This window comes from Lipotes vexillifer, unplaced genomic scaffold (genome assembly GCF_000442215.2).
Source record: "Lipotes vexillifer unplaced genomic scaffold, Lipotes_vexillifer_v1.1 scaffold1387, whole genome shotgun sequence".
NCBI classification, from domain to species: Eukaryota; Metazoa; Chordata; class Mammalia; order Artiodactyla; family Lipotidae; genus Lipotes; species Lipotes vexillifer.
The window spans coordinates 2,100,300-2,120,660 of NW_006790426.1; the positions used below are offsets into that span (position 1 = coordinate 2,100,300).

The 20,361-nt window shown below is 39.0% G+C and overlaps 1 protein-coding gene across 2 annotated transcripts in view; it reads left to right on the plus strand.

Moving 5' to 3' along the window:
• The window catches only part of SETD5 (SET domain containing 5), a 101,818-nt gene that overhangs the window by 52,509 nt on the left and 28,948 nt on the right, over window positions 1-20,361 (plus strand). The window contains exons 2-13 of one of the 2 annotated variants that reach the window (XM_007463717.1): window positions 1,546-1,605; window positions 4,488-4,674; window positions 9,551-9,656; window positions 10,040-10,191; window positions 10,530-10,588; window positions 11,146-11,324; window positions 15,836-16,078; window positions 16,890-17,038; window positions 17,424-17,541; window positions 18,609-18,718; window positions 19,621-19,870; window positions 20,244-20,327. In XM_007463717.1, the coding sequence (XP_007463779.1) occupies window positions 4,604-4,674; window positions 9,551-9,656; window positions 10,040-10,191; window positions 10,530-10,588; window positions 11,146-11,324; window positions 15,836-16,078; window positions 16,890-17,038; window positions 17,424-17,541; window positions 18,609-18,718; window positions 19,621-19,870; window positions 20,244-20,327 (1,521 nt within the window). In that variant the 5' untranslated portion in view covers window positions 1,546-1,605; window positions 4,488-4,603. Of the gene's footprint in view, window positions 1-1,545; window positions 1,606-4,487; window positions 4,675-5,608; window positions 5,711-9,550; window positions 9,657-10,039; window positions 10,192-10,529; window positions 10,589-11,145; window positions 11,325-12,221; window positions 12,261-15,835; window positions 16,079-16,889; window positions 17,039-17,423; window positions 17,542-18,608; window positions 18,719-19,620; window positions 19,871-20,243; window positions 20,328-20,361 lie in introns of those variants that run through there. The other variant, XM_007463718.1, reaches the window with a different exon arrangement.

Below are 20,361 nucleotides of genomic sequence, written 5' to 3' on the forward strand. Positions count from 1 at the left end.
CAGGATTGCATCATTTCTGGGAGAATAGCCAAGGTCCACAGCCACAGTACAAAGACTGTCTGAAGCATATGAGGCCTGTTCTTTTTCTGAAGCGGCACTCCTCTTCCTGCCAGTCCTCTTCACAGGATTACTGAAGCAGACTTGTTCTGAATTTCTTTCATCGGATTGGCTGTTTATTGGACTCTTGTTTCCCAGCTGCTTCCTGCTCACCTGGCTGATGCAATTTCTTTTTCTGAAATCTCTGTTGGAGTTGTTCTTAAAACACTTTTTGTCTGTTTTCTCTGAGAGTGACCTGAAAGATCACATGGGTCTTGTGCTTTCAGCAAGTCATATAGAGGAGAGACTGTCAGAATGGCAGATACAGAGACTATTGACCATTTCTGAATTCAATTAAAAAGACTCGGGTAATTATAAACTATTTCTGGCACGTTCTTAAAAGCCTTTTCCTTAGAAACTATATGTAAATGGTGACTTCTCAAAAGAGTACTCAGTACTGGGAGTCAAGCTGGTTCTGCTTCTGAGTCCAAGAACTTAACTACAGTTCCTGGGGCGTCTGATGTAGTTAAACTGAAATGAAATCGAAATTCCAATGCATTCATTTTCCCCCTACTGTATACTCATGTACTTATTTCTCTTTTTACTCCTGTCCGTTTTTCTTTCTTATTTATTGTTGCTAAAGGAGTCTGTTTCTTCCTTGGTGTAATTTTTTTCTTCCTTCCATTTACTGTTACCTTCATACCTTTTATTTTTACGGTTCTGAGTATGCTCTTTTAAAATTGTTTCTAAAGAATAGTTTATTTCCCAATTTTTAATAAAAAATTAGAAATCCATAAGATATCAACATAAAGAACATTTACTCTCTACTGCTTGGTAACTGGAATCTCACACACAGCTCTTTTCACATGTATGGTATAACATTTCAGATGTTGAAACTCCTTTCTGGCTAATGTTAAATTTGACTCCCCCCCCCCCAAGTCCTATGTCATCACCTATTTTCCTTTTCTTTTTGGAGTGTAGAAAGCTAATTAAAGCTCTGTTTTCTACATGCTTTCCATTGTGTAGTTGACCACAAATGGATTCCCTCTTGTCACTCTTTCTGTAGTAGGACAAGCGAGTAGGGGGAAGAAAGGACTAATATGAACTCTAATAGATCATGGTAGGTCCCTGTCTGACTGGAGAATAAATTTGACATTTGATTAAAGAAAAGCCTCCGAATTTAAGAATGGGTCAGAGGAGGAGAAAAGCACCTCCTAGGAGAGATAAAAAGAAGGAATCGTTTGGGAAATGGGAGAGAATTCTGATTTGAAGGAAAGAAAAGTATTACCCAGAGACAATATATATCACTTAACTCAAATAGACAATTGCCTTTTCTACTCTTTATTTAGGTTCTGGCTTTACAGGAAAATAAGATAACAAGGTTAAAGGACAAAGATACAGTACTAAATGGAACAATTACCGTTAAAATATTATTTCTGTAGAATTCTATTCCATGTGTCCATCTATGTTATTTCTTTCTATACTGATTTGCTTCTCAACTTTTTCTAGGTCTTCGGAACTACTGGCAGATAATTTTGGGGGACTTCCTATTCAGAGGTCTATAAAAAGGTGACTGAGCCAAGTAAATTCTTTTAATTTGTTTTAATTTTTGTACTTCAATGAATGCTAAAAACTGTAATTTTGATATGAGTGATCATAATTTATTCAGCAAATATTCTCAAATACCCTCTACGTGCCAGGTGCTGTTGTAGGCTGTGGAACTACAACAGAGGATAAAATACAAAAATCCTTGTCCTCATTGAGTTTTTACTTTGGTAGGAAGAGAGAGAGACAAATTAACAAGTAAAAGATACTTTGAAACTGTTCCACCTAGAGATTTTAATTCTTATCAATTCTTTCTAGGACATATCTCCAACTATGTGATAAATTAGTAACTGCTATAACTACTAAGCTTGGTAAACTATAATAGGAGCCTATTGTCTTGTCTTACAAAACCAGGGTAATTACAGTAAAATACTGCATATAGATGATCTGTTAGAAGTTCTTCAGTTAACATTTTAATAGCTACATTTTGCATGTTATTTAGGAAAGGAACTAGTCTTGGGGTCATATGAGAAATTAGGTTTTGTTATCTTTTTTTTTTTTTAATTAAAAACACCCAATATTATAAGAGTATTATTTGGAACAGGATAACCAAGCTAATCCAAAATGCCTTCATCAGAAGAGTGGAAGGGGTCATGTAAAATTCCACAAAAGGGAAATGGAAGAATTCATGAAAGTAATTAACTACTTAATCTTTCTTAAAGTTATTTTTCAACTATCCAAGTTAGCTGGGTTGAGATTTCATTAAAGAATGTATTAATCACTTATTCATTTATTAAGGAGGTATTATCTGAAGTGATTTTCCCATCTTTTCCTTTTAGTATATCTTTTTTTGACTCAGAAAAATAACCACTGTCAGCTTAGTTTTGTAAGTTTTCTTTTATCTAGACACCTACATTTTTTTATGGGCATATAACAGTAATGGCTATGACAGGATTTTTTAATGGTGTTGAGTAATTGGTAGTGAGGGGTTCTTTACTGAAATATAACACATGATTCAGATTCCTGTATTGGTCAAGGTAGTATGCTCATTATTAGACTCTGTTCTGGTTATTTAGCCAAGTAGCCTCTGGGCTTTTTTTTTTTTTTTTTTTTTTTTTTGAGAATTATGCAGTGATACCAAATAGGGGATTGTTGTAACCAACAATCCCCAATGTTTAAAAATGCCCTTTTGGGCTTATTTGATAAGTAGTCTCTCTTCTGTTACTTGTAGATTTTATTTCTATTTCCCAGAGGATTAGAGAATGTACTGCTCTCCTCTCTTTGATTATATTGTTAGGGAAAGGAAACATTTATGTGTAAAATAGGCCCAAAGGCAGAAAGTTGTATTAGTCACTTTTGTTTTATGAGCTGTGAGGAAGCAATAGGAAGATTTGCCCTTTTCATTTCAGTCTCAAGTCCAACATGTTACCTCAAGTTGAGTGGGAACGGGTATATTGCCACACCCGGATTTGGAGAGTCCTAGGTCCATTAGTGAGATCCAGCTCTTTCAAAGTGTAGGTGCCCCCACATGCCGCGGAGCGGCTGGGCCTGTGAGCCGTGGCCGCTGAGCCTGCGCGTCTGGAGCCTGTGCTCCGCAAAGGGAGAGGCCACAACAGTGAGAGGCCCACGTACCGCAAAAAAAAAAAAAACAAAGTGTAGGTGCCAGGGAGGACTGCTTAGTTTATAGCTGTCCTAGCATTGTAAAATAATGATACAGAAGAGTATTATCTTTACATGTTCTTAAAAATCTTGTCCTGATTCACTGTTCACTATTGGTTTTCTTTTCCATGTTAATTTGCTTCATATTTCAAAATAAGAGTCAAGCATCTGAGATCATCTACCATTTTAAAATTTGCATTGATCCCCTGTATTGACTCAATTAATATGGTATAGTTTTCATTTGATTTAATTTTTTTAGTATAAATAACCATTTTCTACTGTCTTGTCTTACCATGAATCAGTATATCAGTCATGACTTCTTTTTGTAGTTTTTTTGCAAAAATCTGTATTAACCTGGGCCTTAACAGTCACATTGACTTTCTTTCCTCCCACATAAAATGCTTTGTGTTCCATTCTTTTAATGTTTTTTTTTACAGAACTATAAAATCACTAATGTAAAATCAAAGTACACTTTTTCCCTTTGCACCATACCTCCAAATCTCTTAATCTACTTAATCTACTTTTGTTTCTTTACACCACCAAGTTTGTTTCTTTCTGTCCCCAAACTCCGCTGGCTGTGGTCACCAACTCAAGGTATCCTCACTGCTTTTCCATGCAAAATTTTCTAATTTTTATCATGAAACTGTACACTTTGTGGTTTATGTTTTTATTCATACCTAGCAGTGGATATTATCTTGCAGATATCATTACTAACTACATCTTCTCCCAAAATTATAGTTATTAAAAAGGTTTAAAAGAAGGAAAAGAGTATTCCATGACAAAGGAAGGCAATAAGAAACAGCTATTCAGTCAAATATAAGCAAATTGATTTCTTTTATCATCATATTTAATTTGGAAGGAATAACATTAAACTATAACATTAAACTAGTAAATTCTTTTAACTGTTCTCTTTCTTGTTAGTTAGGTCCTAGGGTGTCAGAAATTTTTCTTTGATAAGCAGTTGTGGAATGGAAGAAATGTGCTCATTGGTGAGCAGACTGTTACTTTCCCTTTATCTGAAAAGAAAAAAATTAAAATAGAAATGAAAAGTGAGCATAACTTTTGCTACCTCACTTTGTGGAACATTAATGTAGAACATAGTAAACACGAGACAATGTTGATCCCTTGTATTTGTTTTATATTTATCCCTTAAAAGCATTGTTCAAAAAATAGAAAAATATTCAGTAGTATTTGCAATAAATTCAAAGAACTTCCTAGTTACTAGATGTTTTCCTTTTCTGTTCTAGGATTCCTCATGTCCATAACATGTTGGTTGAGGCTCTGCAGCTCACCCCCACTCTCAGAGTGGCCAGTCTCTGATAATTGGACCCCGTGATTTCCACTCTCTGCTGTGTTGGACGTCATGAGCATTGCAATCCCTCTGGGAGTCACCACACCAGATACATCCTACTCAGATATGGCTGCTGGATCAGAGTAAGTCCTGCTTCCTAGGTAGCAGATACATTACCAGTTTGTGTGAAGACAAATTTCTTGTGGGCATCTAATAATAAATAACGTGGTATTTTCTAAACCCAAGCCTAGCCCATTGTAAATGACATTAGACCTTTCCCTTTCCCCCATAGAAACTGGAGGAAAAAAAGAACTAGAAGCGGGAGGAAAAGACTTTGGTGGGGCGGGATTTCTGAGTAAATAATTAATAGAATTAAATTTTCAAGGTAGTGATTATGTTTTCATTTGTTTTGATGGGTCAGGAAGATTGAAATAAGTACATGTCACTACCTGCTTCTGTAGAGTTAATGATTATCTGATGAATGAAGGATAAGGAGTTCTCTCCAACTGATTTTCCTTGAAGGCCTCTTCCTATGTACTTCTCATTGTTCTAGAGTAAAGGGGCTGCAGCTGTATGGGCAGGTTACTTAGACATTCTGATATTTGGGATAGAAAATGTGGAAATTAGTATCATCTGTTTTTATAATATTCATTGCCTAGAAAGAGGACCTTCAAAATCAGTGGTACCAAACTTTTTTTTCAGCTAAGAGCAGCTTTAGGAATTCAGAATTTGTCAAAAAGTCCAATCCCTAAAATAGACTCCCAATTCTTGAAGAATTTAAATGCCAAATGGCAATGAAGGTAGGCCTTCATTATAAAACTTTATATACACAGTTTAACATTTTTTAGCCTTTTGTATCCCTTCTCTTTTAAGTTGTCCAAGATTCCCCCTGCTCACAGATTCCCCCCCTCTTGTCCTTTTACCTCCCTTGTACCCAATCTTCCTTGCTTACAGAAAGGAAGTGGAAGCCCCCTACCTTTCAAGACGAAGTGGCACTACACCAGGATGTGAAAGTCCAGCGAAAGAGACCCAAGGGGCCTAGGGGGCAGCACACCCCCAGAAGCCAAGTCTATTCCAGGCAGTACCAGGGATTAGGGTCTGGGCTGGAAAAATCCTGGTGTTTTGAATATGTTCAGGTCCAGTTCAGACTCTTGATCCCACAGCCACTTCTTGAGTGAGGTGGGTGTTGCTCTAATTCCCCTGTTTCTCTTGCCATTCTCACAGTCCCTGGGGATTCCTTCCCCTTCAGCAAAGTAAAGAAGCTGTACCAGAACTCTGGGTTCAACTGCATCCCTGATAATAGTGGTTTTCTTCCTTAAGACTGAGAATATTAGTAAAGAGCATGTATGTTTCTTCACAAAGCCACCTAGGATAACTTAACTGTTTCATGACTTCCTTAAAGAGGAAGACTTAAAATGAAGCTACCCTAAGAAGCAGTGTATTATATTCTGGGGTCGTGTAGAATTGAAAGCAGTTCTGGCCTTATTCCCATGTAAAAAGGAAGGTGGAGGGTCGGGGGGGGGGTAGGGAAGGGTGGATTGTGTTACTTCCAGGGCCTTTTTTCCTGTTTTGTTTTGTTTTTGTGTTTTTGCATGTAGTTATGCCAATAGCTGAGACTACCAATTTTACAACTGTTTCCCAAATAGAGTACTTAAAAATCTTCCTGCATTCATAGGTAATTGTGTAGTGTTAATGAATTTGTATAAAGTCAACCACTAGCCTCCTATATGGATTGGCTGACAGACTGTATATATAAACAACATTAACATTTGTCAGAAATTTCAACGAAAAGATTCACTCAACGAGTTTGGGGTTAGTAGCTAAGGAAAAGACCTAAAGCTATTATTCTTAAAACAGGGATTTTCCCCATAGTACAGAGCTAACTGCCCATAAATGTTGCTAGGGAGTCCAGAAGTAATTGTAGAATGAAAAAATACTTCTGGCCTAAAAGTTTGACTGCAGTGTTTCTCTTTCCTGAAACATTTTCATCCATAATCTCCAGACAGATTTCTGATACTGTGGTCTTAGCTAATTACATAGTTTTTCGTTTAGTATTCCTATAAAGCAAGAGAATGTCAACAATTAGCTTATATACCACTCTGTTAAATTACTGATGATATTTGTTAGTGCTTCACTGTGCATATGTCACTGTCATGCATATTCCACTGTTCTGGGCACTCTAAGGTTAAGCCTGGTATTAAGGACAACATCCTCAACTAAATAAAAGATCTAGACCTTACCTTATGGGATTTTAAATCTGATGGCACTGGTATGCATTATGTGTTGTTTTTGGTTTTTTTGTATATTTGTAGGAAAACCTCTAGATGTAACAATAGAAGCAAAGACTTTTCTGAATTTACAATCCTGCCATAAATGAATTAAAGACATTTTCTAAGAGGTAGTGTTATAACAGCAGGTTGCATATTATACTTGGAACAGAGTTGATGGAGTATATCTTTTGTAAGCATGGCTTCTGTGTATGTGCCTAGCTGTCATAGAAGTTCAAACATAGGGGAAGAAAGGCTATAATTAGATTTGCATAAAATCATTCGCTAATAAAGAGATGCAATCCTAACACTCCAAAATTTTTATCGATATTTTAAAATATAGGTAAGAGCTGATATATGTTTCTGTATGTCAGGGAATATCCTAGGAAATCCTGTAGTTATTTGTCAGCATGTAACTATGTATTTAATCAGTAACCAGTATGGAAATTACAAAGTTTCCTCATCAAAAGATGTAAGCTTAAATTTTAGTATTTGGCGTGCATAGCAATATATTAAATGCTATGCTTGACTACAGAGTATTGTGCAGTGGGATGGCCTTTTAACCTACACAATATACATTTTATTTTTATTCCCTAGACTTGCACATGAAGTGCATATGTTCATATTTACCCAGTATGGAGATGGGTAAGATACAACCGGCATAGCTCCATCTCCATGGCCATCTTTTATTTCATGCCACTTTCCTTTTTCCCGTCCAAAAAAACCAAATTCCATTTCTAATAAATAGCTATCATGTTTCACCCCATGTGTTCAGTGGTACAAAATCTCTTGTATAAAATATGTACAGCTCTTTAAAATACTTGTTTATCTAGTAAATTAACAATGTTGTGTAAAGTTATTACTTTCTCTTAACCTGTCCATCATAGAAACTAAATTCTACCTTCGTTTTATTAATGCTTGTTTGCCTTTGGTTTATTTAAGAAACCCCACCTGTTTCCTAATACTCAGAGCTGATTGCCTCTCAGTGAGCCACGTTCAGATCATCTATTTCTCAAGAATACTGACCTGCATTCTTGATGTATTCCCCTACCCCCGCCCAGTTCCCATCTTGCAGACATTCTTAAGTAATAAAATGCATGCACTTCACTAACAGAGAATACTTGCCTGTGTCTAAAGTTCTTCTTCACCTAGAAATTACCTTTGCTGTTATTTATAAGATCCCTTCTTACAGTTTTGGAGCAAATAACTGGGTGAGTTGGATACATATCTCAGAATTTTCTTTTATCCCTCACTTCTCAGCTGACATTACACCACATTGAATTGCACACTTGATTCCTGCCAAGTCCTACATTATGTGTATTTCTAAGCAGGAAAAATGTACATTACTTTAAGCAAACAATATTCATTATTTGATTCCCTAAAAGACCCTTTGATCCACCACTAAGGCTGAGTTACATGTGTCTTTGGAGTTTCTGATTTGTGCGTCTCAGTGCTGGTTAATTTAAATGACAGATAACCCATTATTCAGTTCTGCAAATCATACAATTGCATTCGTTAATTATCTTTCAGTATTCTCCAAAACCTAACCAGGTACCTAAGTAATCAGAGTTAAAGTTCTTTTTGCCCCAAAACATGAATTTTGTCCTTAGCCACCTATGCCTTTTTATTATCAAGTAAGAGCTTACGTTAAATTTCTAAATTTGAACACATTTATAATTATTTTATTTTAATAAATTGTGCTTGAACAGTTTACTTTCCACTCAGTGAGGGTACAAAAACATACTCAACCAAGCTTCTCACTAAGCCTGGTTACTTCAGATCTTATGTAATTTTCTTTAAAAGAAGAAAGTTATCGTGGTTTCCAAACCAATTAGGCATAGTGGAAAGAGCACAGACTTTGGAGTCAGACATTGTTTCAAATCCTGGCTCTGTCAGTGGGTAACCTTGGTGAAGTCATATAATCTCACCACCTCAACTTCATGTTCTGTAAAGATGGGGTGCTGTTTATCATAGTAGTGGCAGAGTAAATGAATTAATACATATAAAGCACCTTGCAAATAATGGGTAACTCAAAATGGTAGCCAATACTACTGTTGTTATTTGTCGTTAGACTAAACTTCTGAGTACAGTTTTGAATAGTTTGAAGTTCTATGGTATTATCATGCAGCTATTAAATAACTGTGTCCTTGATATGCTTGCATGTCATTGGTAGATGAGAAATTATTACTCTAATATTTGGAAGGTGTTTGGGGGTTCATCAAGATGAGAGGTATGATAAATATAAGATGCCATTGTTTTTACCTGTACTTTCTTCAGGGTATCCTGTCTTGGTAGTGAATGGAAGAGGGCCTGGTCCCTGGGGCAGTGCAGAAGGCACTTTCATCATCTCACTCACTGCAAATGTCATGTGAGGTTTCATGGAAGTATTAAGAGATCCAATTAAGAAGAATAGTTCTGAGTCTAAACCAGCCCAGAGTGGCTTCTCTAGGGGAAACTCCCTGCTCAGCTGGTACGTTTGTGTTTGTCATTAGGGACACCTTGTATCCCAGGTGCCTGCTTTGAGACATCTGCCTGTACTGGCTTCATGTTACACACAAATCCACATTTAATGACACTCCTACTGTTATTTATAGGCTTAGTTATGTTAATCAGATTGTTTCACTGAGTTCTTTCTCTTATTCTAGTGGCTGGTGGTTGTGGAAAGAGGAGGGGTTAGAATGGGAAGTTAAGTCTTAGTTTAAGGGAAGATTAGGTGTTATGCTATCATGCGTTGCTTTTCGCCTTTGTGCAGCCCTGAATCTGTGGAGGCTAGTCCAGCAGTTAATGAGAAGAGCGTGTATTCCACTCATAATTATGGGACCACTCAGAGACATGGGTGTCGAGGACTGCCTTATGCTGTGAGTATGCATTTGTTTCTCTCCAGAGCAGTGATCTTCCTGGAGTGTAATCCATTCTTATACATTGTGACTTTCTTGAAATGTTTATATGCAGCATGACGAAGTTGCCCCTTTTGCACTTCCCTGCCTCCAGCGGACGTCTAGCCCTGCATCATTGTTCTTGTTTTTATGTCCCAGTTGACCTTGGCATTTTGTTTTATCACTTTCCTGGTTGAAGCCAAAAAACGAAGGGTACTACTTTCTTCTTTCTTTCCATATGTACCATACTTTAGGGGAGAGAGGGGCCAGTGTTTGGACACTGTTGATTTAAAAAATCTTATTTTCAGGATCATAATTACGGAGCCCCTCCTCCTCCGACACCTCCTGCTTCTCCCCCTGTCCAGACGATCATCCCCCGTTCTGACCTGAATGGCCTGCCGTCGCCCGTAGAGGAACGCTGTGGAGACAGCCCGAACTCTGAAGGAGAGACTGTTCCTACCTGGTGTCCTTGTGGTCTTTCTCAGGATGGCTTCCTTCTCAACTGTGACAAGTGCAGGTAAGATCGTGTTCCATCTAAATCCAGCCCTGGGTTGCTGGGATTAGGGTTTCTTATTAGTAGGGAAAAGCTCAAAGTATTCTTTCTTGTGTTTGTTAATGTAGATGATTCCTTAGTGCTCCTTGGCTCGAATTCTCTGCACTAGGTGAGAATTGCTGACAACAAGGAATGAGAGATTGATGTTAAAGCTATTGAATTTGATATGAAATTTAATGTCCTGGAAACATTTGGTAGGTGGGAGGAAGGGGGTAGTATATGCAGAGATACTTCTCCCATGTGTGTGATGATGCGCTGCATGCTGTTGGAAGGACTACTTTAAGTTTATTTTCCCTCTTTAGGGGAATGAGCAGGGGGAAGGTTATTAGACTTCATCGGCGGAAGCAGGACAACATATCAGGTGAGCCAAAGATGGGTTAGGACCATATTTTGACATATACTATTTTGTGGTTTTAATATTCATCTCAGGAACCCCTCTTGTAAGTTCCCGTGGTCCCCAGCTCTTTTCATGGACAGTGATTGAAGTCCTTTCAAGACCATTGTAATTCTATTGTTGTGAATTAATTGTATCCAGAGTCAACAATTTTAGCCCTATAGTAATCAAAATATTCCTTGTGAGCATGCACGGGCGTGCACACGTGTGCGCACGCGCGCACACACACACACACACACACTCATCCTTTTCTATGTTACATATACATTGAGGCAGTGGAGCTTGGGGACTGAATTCAAGGGTAGAAATACATGATATAGAACAGGGTTTCTATGCTTAATGCCAATGGTACAGAAAGAATCTTGTTTCTATATGGAATGTAGGTATATGTTCTACAGATAATAGAGTTAATAGTAGAAGTAATAACTTACTGGGTATGGGCTAGATCGAAAGGAATAAGCTGCTTTTATTGTATTTATGAGGTTTTTTTGTACAACATGAACTATGAAATAACCTTTTTTCAGGTGGGGATAGCAGTGCAACAGAAAGCTGGGATGAGGAGCTTTCTCCTTCCACTGTGTTGTATACAGCAACACAGCACACACCTACAAGCATCACCTTAACTGTTAGAAGAACCAAACCCAAGAAGCGAAAAAAGAGTCCAGAAAAGGGTCGTGCAGCACCAAAGACGAAGAAAATCAAGGTATGAAGGGTAAAACTATCTCAAATAGAAATGTGTCTGAAATAGCCCAAATTTTGGATGAAGAATGCACCAGAATTCTTTTAAGAAATTTGATCCAGATGTTTGAAGGGCCACTTTTGCTCTGCTTGCACAAATCAGCTAATTTGTATTATGAACACATAGATCAACCTCTCTTATTCCATATCATCACAACTGGCACAGAGTTTCTTTTGCTCCAGCCCCCATCCCAGGTATGAAATCTCAGCCCCACCTGGCACAAGCCCATGTGTGCTGCAGCCTCCAGTCTAGGCTTCCACTGTCCTTACAGTATCTCCCACCTCCTCAACCCCAAAACCCAGTCTGAAATTCTTGTCCTGGTACATGCCCACTTCATGTCGTTGGTTGATTGTTTTTCCCTTGTTACAAAAAATTCAGGAAACATCTCTTGAATGGTCTAGGCTTCCTCAGTGTTGTGGTCACTTTCCTGTATTCTCAACTAAAAAGTCTCCAGAAGAAATCTCTTCTGTTTTGTGTTCTTTCTTCCCCATCACGGCAACTTTGTTGCTTCTAGGTGACTTGCCCACCCCTTGTTAAGGGGATTGGTCTTTGTTTCCTTCTTAATTTCAAAACTGGTAAATCTGCAGCCTTACTTAACATGGATTTAAGTGATGCATGCTCTTCCCTGTTTATTACCTAATTCCGCAATGGAAAGTATTGGAATTAGCCTCAGAGTTCACTGGCCATGTGCTACCCCTATTCTTGATAATAGTGTGGGGAATTCTATTGTGTTTGCTACCTAGGGTAAAGGGGACAGACTAGAACACTAGTTCTTGCCTTAGTTTTAGTCTCAGATAGGTATAACTGTCATTCTTGGTACCAAGTTTTGTTTTGTTCTACTTGTTTTCCTCTTTGGGATAGGCATTTCGAGAGGGATCCCGGAAGTCCTTGCGGATGAAGGTAAGGGGTATTCTTCCCTGATGCTGTGTTTTACTTCACTGTGATCTTGCATTTTGGTCAGCTTCTTTCCTGACATTGATGGTCTGGGAATCTTGGACCCTGCTTTTCGTTAGTTTGTAATTGTTGCCATTCAGTTTTCATAGAGCCTTTCTCCAAAGTAGATTTTCTTGACCATTTTCTGAAATGTTTTCCCTTTCTGTAATTAGCCTTCATTTATTGGTTTTTCATTAGCTGCTTCTCTCGGGGTGGGCGTAAGTGACATTTTGCCGGACAAAATGAGGCTGATGTTTTCCATCATTGTGATTGGCCTCCACCTCAGGAGTGAGGATTTTCTGGTGATAGAGCATCTCTTGTGCACCCGCCCTAGCACCCTGTAGGCGTTAATCACCAGTTGGAAGGATAAATTTCATCAGTAGGAAGGTAGTAGTTTTGATAAGAATTATTCTTACTGGAATTACTTACTTTTGAGCTGTTTTCTCCTGGCATATCTGTTTGGTACAGAAGACTCGGGTGATGCTAGTGTGCTTCTTTTCTTCGGTTATCAAATAAAAGAGCTTATGAGGCATGATTTCGGGTAGTGGTTGGAGAATAGAGAAATTATGTACAATGGTTTAAAGGGACTTTCAGTTACTAGGTGATAAGGAAAGAGTTTGCCCAAAGGAGATTTGAATATACTGTCTGGTATCTTCCTTTACCTATGTGTATATATAGAAGGACAGCATACCTCCCAAACCATTACTTAATGGCTTCAAAGCATTTAATCAGAATTAAGGTTGAATGTAATTCCGTAAGTATACTTATGCCTAAATGTGTAACTGATATAAAAGCAGGATCTTTCCTGTTGACCGTTCTGTGGTAAACATTAAACTCTTGTTAGTGAAGAGATGCTTTCTTAGGATTTATGCGCGCACACACCTGCGCGCGCGCACACACCTGCGCGCGCGCGCACACACACACACACACACACACACGGAACGCCAATATGACTCATGTTCGAAAGATCTCATGTAGCACTTTATATAAAATTAGAAGGCCTCACCTTGCATATACCCATAAACAGATTTGTACATATCTGTAAAAGAGATGGGAGAGGACTTAAGAGCCCAAGACTATCAGAATCCCGGGATATCTTGGAACACAATTACTGTTTCTTTGTTAGAGCTATCTCCTGCAAGGAGACAGTTGCTTAGAGGGGACCTTCAGTAGGTTTAAGGGGCAGACGTAGCCCCTGATCCCAGATGTTAAGCCCTTTTCTCTTTTATCAGCTAACTATTGTAACTTGCTTCCAGAGGTTTGAAACCTTTTGAAAGCAGTTGATTGGCTCTCCCAGAAAACTACATGTAAACCCCAAATATTGCTTGCAGTTTTGAGATGTTGACAGATAGCCCCATAAGCATGTTAAAATTTAGATAACTAAAAAGTACTGGGGCTTTCCTGGTGGCGCAGTGGTTAGGAATCCGCCTGCCAATGCAGGGGACACGGGTTTGAGCCCTGGTTCAGGAAGATCCCACATGCTGCAGAGCAGCTAGGCCCGTGCGCCACAACTACTGAACCTGCGCTCTAGAGCCCGCGCACCTAGAGCCGGTGCTCCAAGACGAGAGAGGCCACCGCAATGAGAGGCCCGCACACGGCAATGAAGAGTAGCCCCGCCCCCCAAAAAAATAGTACTAGTTGGTTTATTTTGATTCTCATATCAGAATTCTAAATTGAGTTATAAATTTTGTACTCAGAATTAATTGTTAGTAAGAACTACACCAAACATCTGAGTGGGAACAATTACCTTAAGAATGAGAAGAACCTATCATTTGGCTTTTTTTAACCCGAAAGTTGAATTTCCCTACTGGAGACTGCTCTAAACCAGGGTTTCTCAACCTCGACACTGTTGACATTTGAACCAAATAATTCTTTGTAGGGATCAGGGCTGTCTTTTGCATTACAGTTGGCTGTGTAGCAGCATCCCTAGCATTTACCTACTGGGTGCTAGTAACACACACACCCAGGTGTATTAATCAGAAATGACTTCAGGTATTACTAAGTGTCTCCTTGGTGGCAAAATCCCCTCTGGTTGAGAACCACTGCTCTAAACCCAGTGAGATGGGGTCTCCAGTACCTGGAAGAATGGGATAGCAGAGTATACAGTTATATTAGTGAACAGTAGCTAAAACTATGGCAGAGGCTTCCAGTATATACTGTTTAACAAGTTATAAGTTCAGTGATCACTACTGGGTGCTTAAACCTGGGAATACTATTTGGGCACCCCTAATCCCCAGTCTTATAAACACCCTTAAGCCTCAGCTTTTCTACTTTTCTGTTGTTCAGCTGCTACTGACACCTCAAGCTGGTGGTAGTCTGTTCTCATTGTGTTAGCCTTAGGTGTTTGTTACATCCCTTGTTTATTGTTCATTCTTTTGGACTCTAGTGACAAATGTGGAAAACAGTGGTGTTAACTTTTTCCTTTGATTTCCCTGTTCCTTGGGGGAAGGATGGTAGACAATAGTCAATCAAAACTAGTGTCACAGAAGTGAAAGAAAGTAATTGTTATAATGGGTATAAATGTTTTCTCTGTCATTTGTGGAAACTATATTTAATTTTTTCATACCTGTTTTTGCAAGTTTAGAGTCGACATGGATTTGCAGGTAGCTTTGGTACTATAGTGTCTTTTCCTTCTAGTTGTCACTAGTGTGGCATCATCACACGTTTGTTTTGTTTTCTGACGACACCTTAAGTCCTGAACGCAGTGGAGGAGAACATGTATCCGAGTTCAGCTGTGTCTCTGTAGCACAAGCACATATAAAACTGTTTAGGATGATTTTGGTGAGATGTAATAATCTTTCCTCAGTACTGTGTTGTCATAGAGGGCAGCGGTTTTCTGAAAGAGGTGTATATAGCACAGTATCTCTCAGCATTTCCTACACTGCCCCTACCCACGCCCCTCCACCCACCTCACCTCTACAGAGGGTGGCTGTTTTAAAATGTCAGAAGTAGAGTGCTAGAAAGATAGACTCCAAACGATAGCTTTTTCTATGGGAGGCAAGAGTATGAGTTACTTATTTGTTTATTTGGTTCACATGTATTTTTAGAATGAACATGTATTAATTGTACATTAAAAATAATAAGTCACACAAAAACATTCTCCTGGATGCTAGTAAAACTACCAATTTGAGATGGCACACTGTTGTTTGATAAGTATTGAAATTTAAGCAATATGGATATTTTAAGGTGTCTGTATTGTTCATTTTTATGAAGATTTTCTTATGAACTTGATGTCATTCTTCTGATAAGTTTGATTTTTATGACTTAAAAATGGTCATAAAATGACAGTGATGGGATGGAATTGCGATCCAGATTAATTTCTCACTTTATAAATGAGGAAGCTGAACCTCACAGCTCACTGGTAATGAAACCATGATAGCAGCCAGATCCTGACTCCCAGGCCATTACTCTTATGGCACACCAACTGCCAAGTGAAAACTCATCTTCTCTGGATATTCAGCCTGCCCCACCTCACCCACCCACCCACCCACCCCTGCCCTTTTATGGACTCTCCTAACCTACTTGACCTTTGTTCTCTACAGAATTCTCCTTCTGAAGCACAGAATTTAGATGAGAATACAACTGAGGGATGGGAAAATCGGATAAGACTATGGACTGATCAGTATGAAGAAGCCTTCACTAATCAGTACAGTGCAGATGTACAGAACGCCCTTGAACAACATCTACATTCTAGCAAGGAATTTGTGGGCAAACCTGCTATTTTAGACACTATTAATAAGACTGAATTGGCCTGTAATAATACAGTTATTGGTTCCCAAATGCAGGTAAGGATCAAACGGTTAAAGACTCCCTAAGTAGTTGAGGTTTTTTATGTTGTTGTTTTTTTGTTTTTTGTTTTTTTGCGGTATGCGGGCCTCTCACTGCTGTGGCCTCTCCCGTTGCGGAGCACAGGCTCTGGACGTGCAGGCTCAGCGGCCATGGCTCACGGACCCAGCAGCTCCACGGCATGTGGGACCTTCCCGGACTGGGGCACGAACTCGTGTCCCCTGCACCAGCAGGTGGACCCTCAGCCACTGCACCACCGGGGAAGCCCAGTAGTTGAGATTTTAAGAACCCAGGAAAAGGACATATTTTGGAATTACTGTTTCTTTCAAATGGCCTTAGAATAACAAATTAGCCAGCTATTGAGCATGTTTAACTAAAAGCAAGTTACAGTAACTGGAAACTGTTCGGATACATGTTTTTAAACTACGTATCTTTATTAATTAAAAATAGATAAATTAGGGTAGGAAATTTTATACAGTCTCAGTAGGAGTTATTAGATTAATAGAAACCTAAACCTAGACTCTTACGTTACACATAGAGCCACTAAAATTTTAATCATATATTTTTCTTAGATTTTTTTTTTTTTTCTTGTCTTTGAGGATTGGGGGGGTGGCAGGTTCACTAGATGGAGCCTGTTTCCTAGAAATACTAAGGTTTTATCATATTTTAAAATGTCTGATCATCGAGCTAAGTAACATATACAAATAAAACCTAAAAATATTGCCGGCTTTTCCTCAATTAAGAAATATTTTAAATGTCTGCTAGGCTGCTGTTGATATTATCTAATGTTAATATTCTGATTTTATTCAGCTACAGTTGGGAAGAGTCACTCGTGTTCAGAAGCACCGAAAGATCCTGAGGGCTGCAAGAGATTTGGCTTTGGACACTCTTATAATAGAGTATCGAGGCAAAGTCATGTTACGGCAGCAATTTGAGGTCAATGGACATTTCTTCAAAAAGTAAGAGCACCATTCATTGAGTAGTAAGGGCTAAAGTAGGCCTGGCTGAGCATATGGCTGTAAAAACCATCCTGGTTGATGGGATGCTCTTGGGGGAAAAGATTACAGCTCAGATAAGCTCACGCCTCTCTGCTATTTGTAGAGAAGTGCAAATAAACCTGCAAATTGTTTAACGTATAAAGTGGTGATGACTCCTTTCCAAGCGAAGCATTCCTTGCTTTGTGCTTATTCTTTAATCAGAAGCAGACAAGCATGTGATGTTTTCCAAGTGTAGGCGTTGCAAAGGACTACTGCTTCTTCTGTCAGCATATGCTTCATATTTGAAATCATGGGGTGGCCTTTTTATTTGTATTGAGAATTACAGGAATTTTAATTATATCCCTAGACCATACCCCTTTGTGCTGTTCTACTCAAAATTCAATGGTGTAGAGATGTGTGTGGATGCACGTACTTTCGGTAATGATGCTCGGTTCATCAGAAGATCATGTACACCAAATGCAGAGGTAAGATTTCTGTAGCAATTTCTCTTTGAATGGAACCACCAAAAGGACAAGTCAACTGAAGAAGCAGTCTGAAAACTTCACCCAGATTAAGGTCTGTAGATAATGGTTATGATCTTTCGTTGTAAGAGATGAAAAACAAAAGTAATAATGCATTTATTCTCACAGGATAGGGGCAAGGAATGGATTTTCTTTAGAGAAGGCAGAAATGGGCAAAAGCATGTTAGCGTTTGCTAAAGAGAAAGAGCTAAACTGGATAAGAAGTCAGTGAGGTTATATTAAAGAATTGCCATATAAAAGATTTTATTATTGGGCCAAAACGAAAGTGTGTGGTTGCAGTTTTTTAGATTTTAGCTAATAGGATTGTGAGAGAGATTCTAGACATTTCTAAAGTTCAATATTTGGTGCATAATGAGTGCAACCACATCAAATGCAGCAAGAAAATCCACAGAGCTTTTCTTACAGACTTAAGGAATTTTAATTTTCTGGTGCAACTGAAAACAGCTTTAAGCTGTAGAGCAGGGGCTTCCTGGTGGCACAGTGGTTAAGAATCCGCCTGCCATTGCAGGGGATACGGGTTCAAGCCCTGGTCTGGGAAGATCCCACGTGTTGCGGAGCAACTAAGCCCATGTGCCACAACTACTGAGCCCTTGTGCCACAACTCCTGAAGCCTGCGTGCCTAGAGCCCGCACTCTGCAACAAGAGAAGTCACTGCAGTGAAAGGCCCACGCACCACAGCAAAGAGTAGCCCCCGCTTGCCACAACTAGAGAAAGCCCGCGTGCAGAAGTGAGGACCTAATGCAGCCAAAAATAAATAGATTTATTTAAAAAAAAAAAAAGATGTAGAGCAGACCCTGATTGCTAACGTCTCAAGATTTCTTCATTTATTTCAAGAAGTATCATAAATTTTCAATTACTATATGATAGTTTCAAATGAAATGATGGAGTTAAATGACAGACTACCATTAACTCTAAGTGAGGAGATATCATTTTGGTAAAAGGTTTTTTCCCTCTTATGGAGAGTTCCTGGTCTTTGTGATAAATCATAACCATAAGCCTTGTTCACACAGGTGCGACACATGATTGCAGATGGGATGATTCACCTCTGTATCTATGCTGTGTCTGCCATCACCAAGGATGCTGAGGTCACCATAGCATTTGACTATGAGTACAGTAACTGGTAAGATTTCCACAACCTTTCCTAACATGAATTGCTTGTCTTACAGATTAAGCTATTCTGTTCAGTCTGCTTTTGTGCCTTGCCATTTGCTTCTTTTTTTTTTTTTTAAACCTAATCTTTCCATGAGTAATGCATTTTCTGCCTAGAAATTGTGGAGGGAAAGACAGACTGAGGGTGTTTTTTTAAGACACACAGCTACATAGTGTGATACTGCTTACCAGTCTTCTAACCAAGGGTGTTTTGGCCTCTGCCTCTATGTAGCAAGCATAACAAAAAGTGTATGTATGAAACACTCGTAGAAATTGCAGTAGTATCTATTGTTATGCACACAGCACTTGTACCAGGGATCATATAGAATGAGAATTTAAAGCTTTGCTCCATCCACTCAAGCCATGTAATGTAGCTGTATATGGCAATGCAGAAAAACAGATGGCAAATCATTGGTGATTATGTGATGGGTTTTGTAAAATGGATGCTTTTCTCCCTTGGTCCTTTCAGGCAAACAGGGGCTATGTGGCAATTGATGTTTGGGCACAGGTGCAAGAAGAAAAGGTATTAATAATAAGTAGGGAATCAGTAGATAAAAGTGAGGACATGGAGAAGGGTACAGCCACTGCAGAGTCTGTCACTGATTCACTAAATAGCGTAGACAGTTGGGAGAATTGAATTTAGTGGGGACTTCATTTCCTTTCCACTGACCATATATAGGGGAAGCGTTGGCGTTATATAGAGGAACACAGAATGTTGAAAGAATTTATAGGACTTTCTTAATGACTATTTACCTTGTTCAAAGATGAAACTAGAGTAAATTACTATACTAATATTTCAAGAGAATGAATGGGTAATATAACTGGTATTCAGGGGTACTGAAACAGGCACTTTTGGTTGTTTCTTTGGAGCAGTAATTATAAAGTGGACTGTGCATGTCACAAGGGGAACCGGAATTGCCCTATACAGAAAAGGAATCCCAATGCTGCAGAACCGCCACTTCCACCTCCTCCAAGCCTACCCACCATCGGAGCAGAGACAAGACGTAGAAAAGCACGACGGAAAGAGCTAGAGATGGAGCAGCAGAATGAGGCTCCAGAAGAGGAAAACAACCAGCAGCCAGAGCAAATTCCTGAGAAAGTAATTGTATCCAGTGACCATGAGGTAATCTCCCCTGGTCAGAGGCTCTTGCTTTGGTGTTGATCCTCTTCAGATGAAGAGGATCCCAGGTTGCCACATGTTGTTTTATGTAGGGAATCTATATTAACACTTAATAACCTTCATATCAAGGTGGGTGTGCTTTCATTCATTATCTTTTTATAATTTTTTCAGTGTCAAGAACATCCATTCAGGTACTTATCAGGTTTCAGTCCAGTGAATGAGATTTATCATCTGTGTTTACTATGTAGCCCCACATGAGTAACACTATAAAGCACTAGAAATTGTTTCTAGAGAGTTTTAAGCTACCAGCCAAAAAACAGGGATTGATTTTTCTTAGAGCTTAAGAATACAGCTGAGTATTTCCTCTATCTTAAAGGCAATAGACAATCCAGAAGAAAAAGCAGCAGAAGAGAAAGAAGAGATTACAGATGACCAGGAGAACCCAGCTCATAGCAAGAGGGTGCGTACCTTCTAACGTCTTTTTGTTCCTGCTG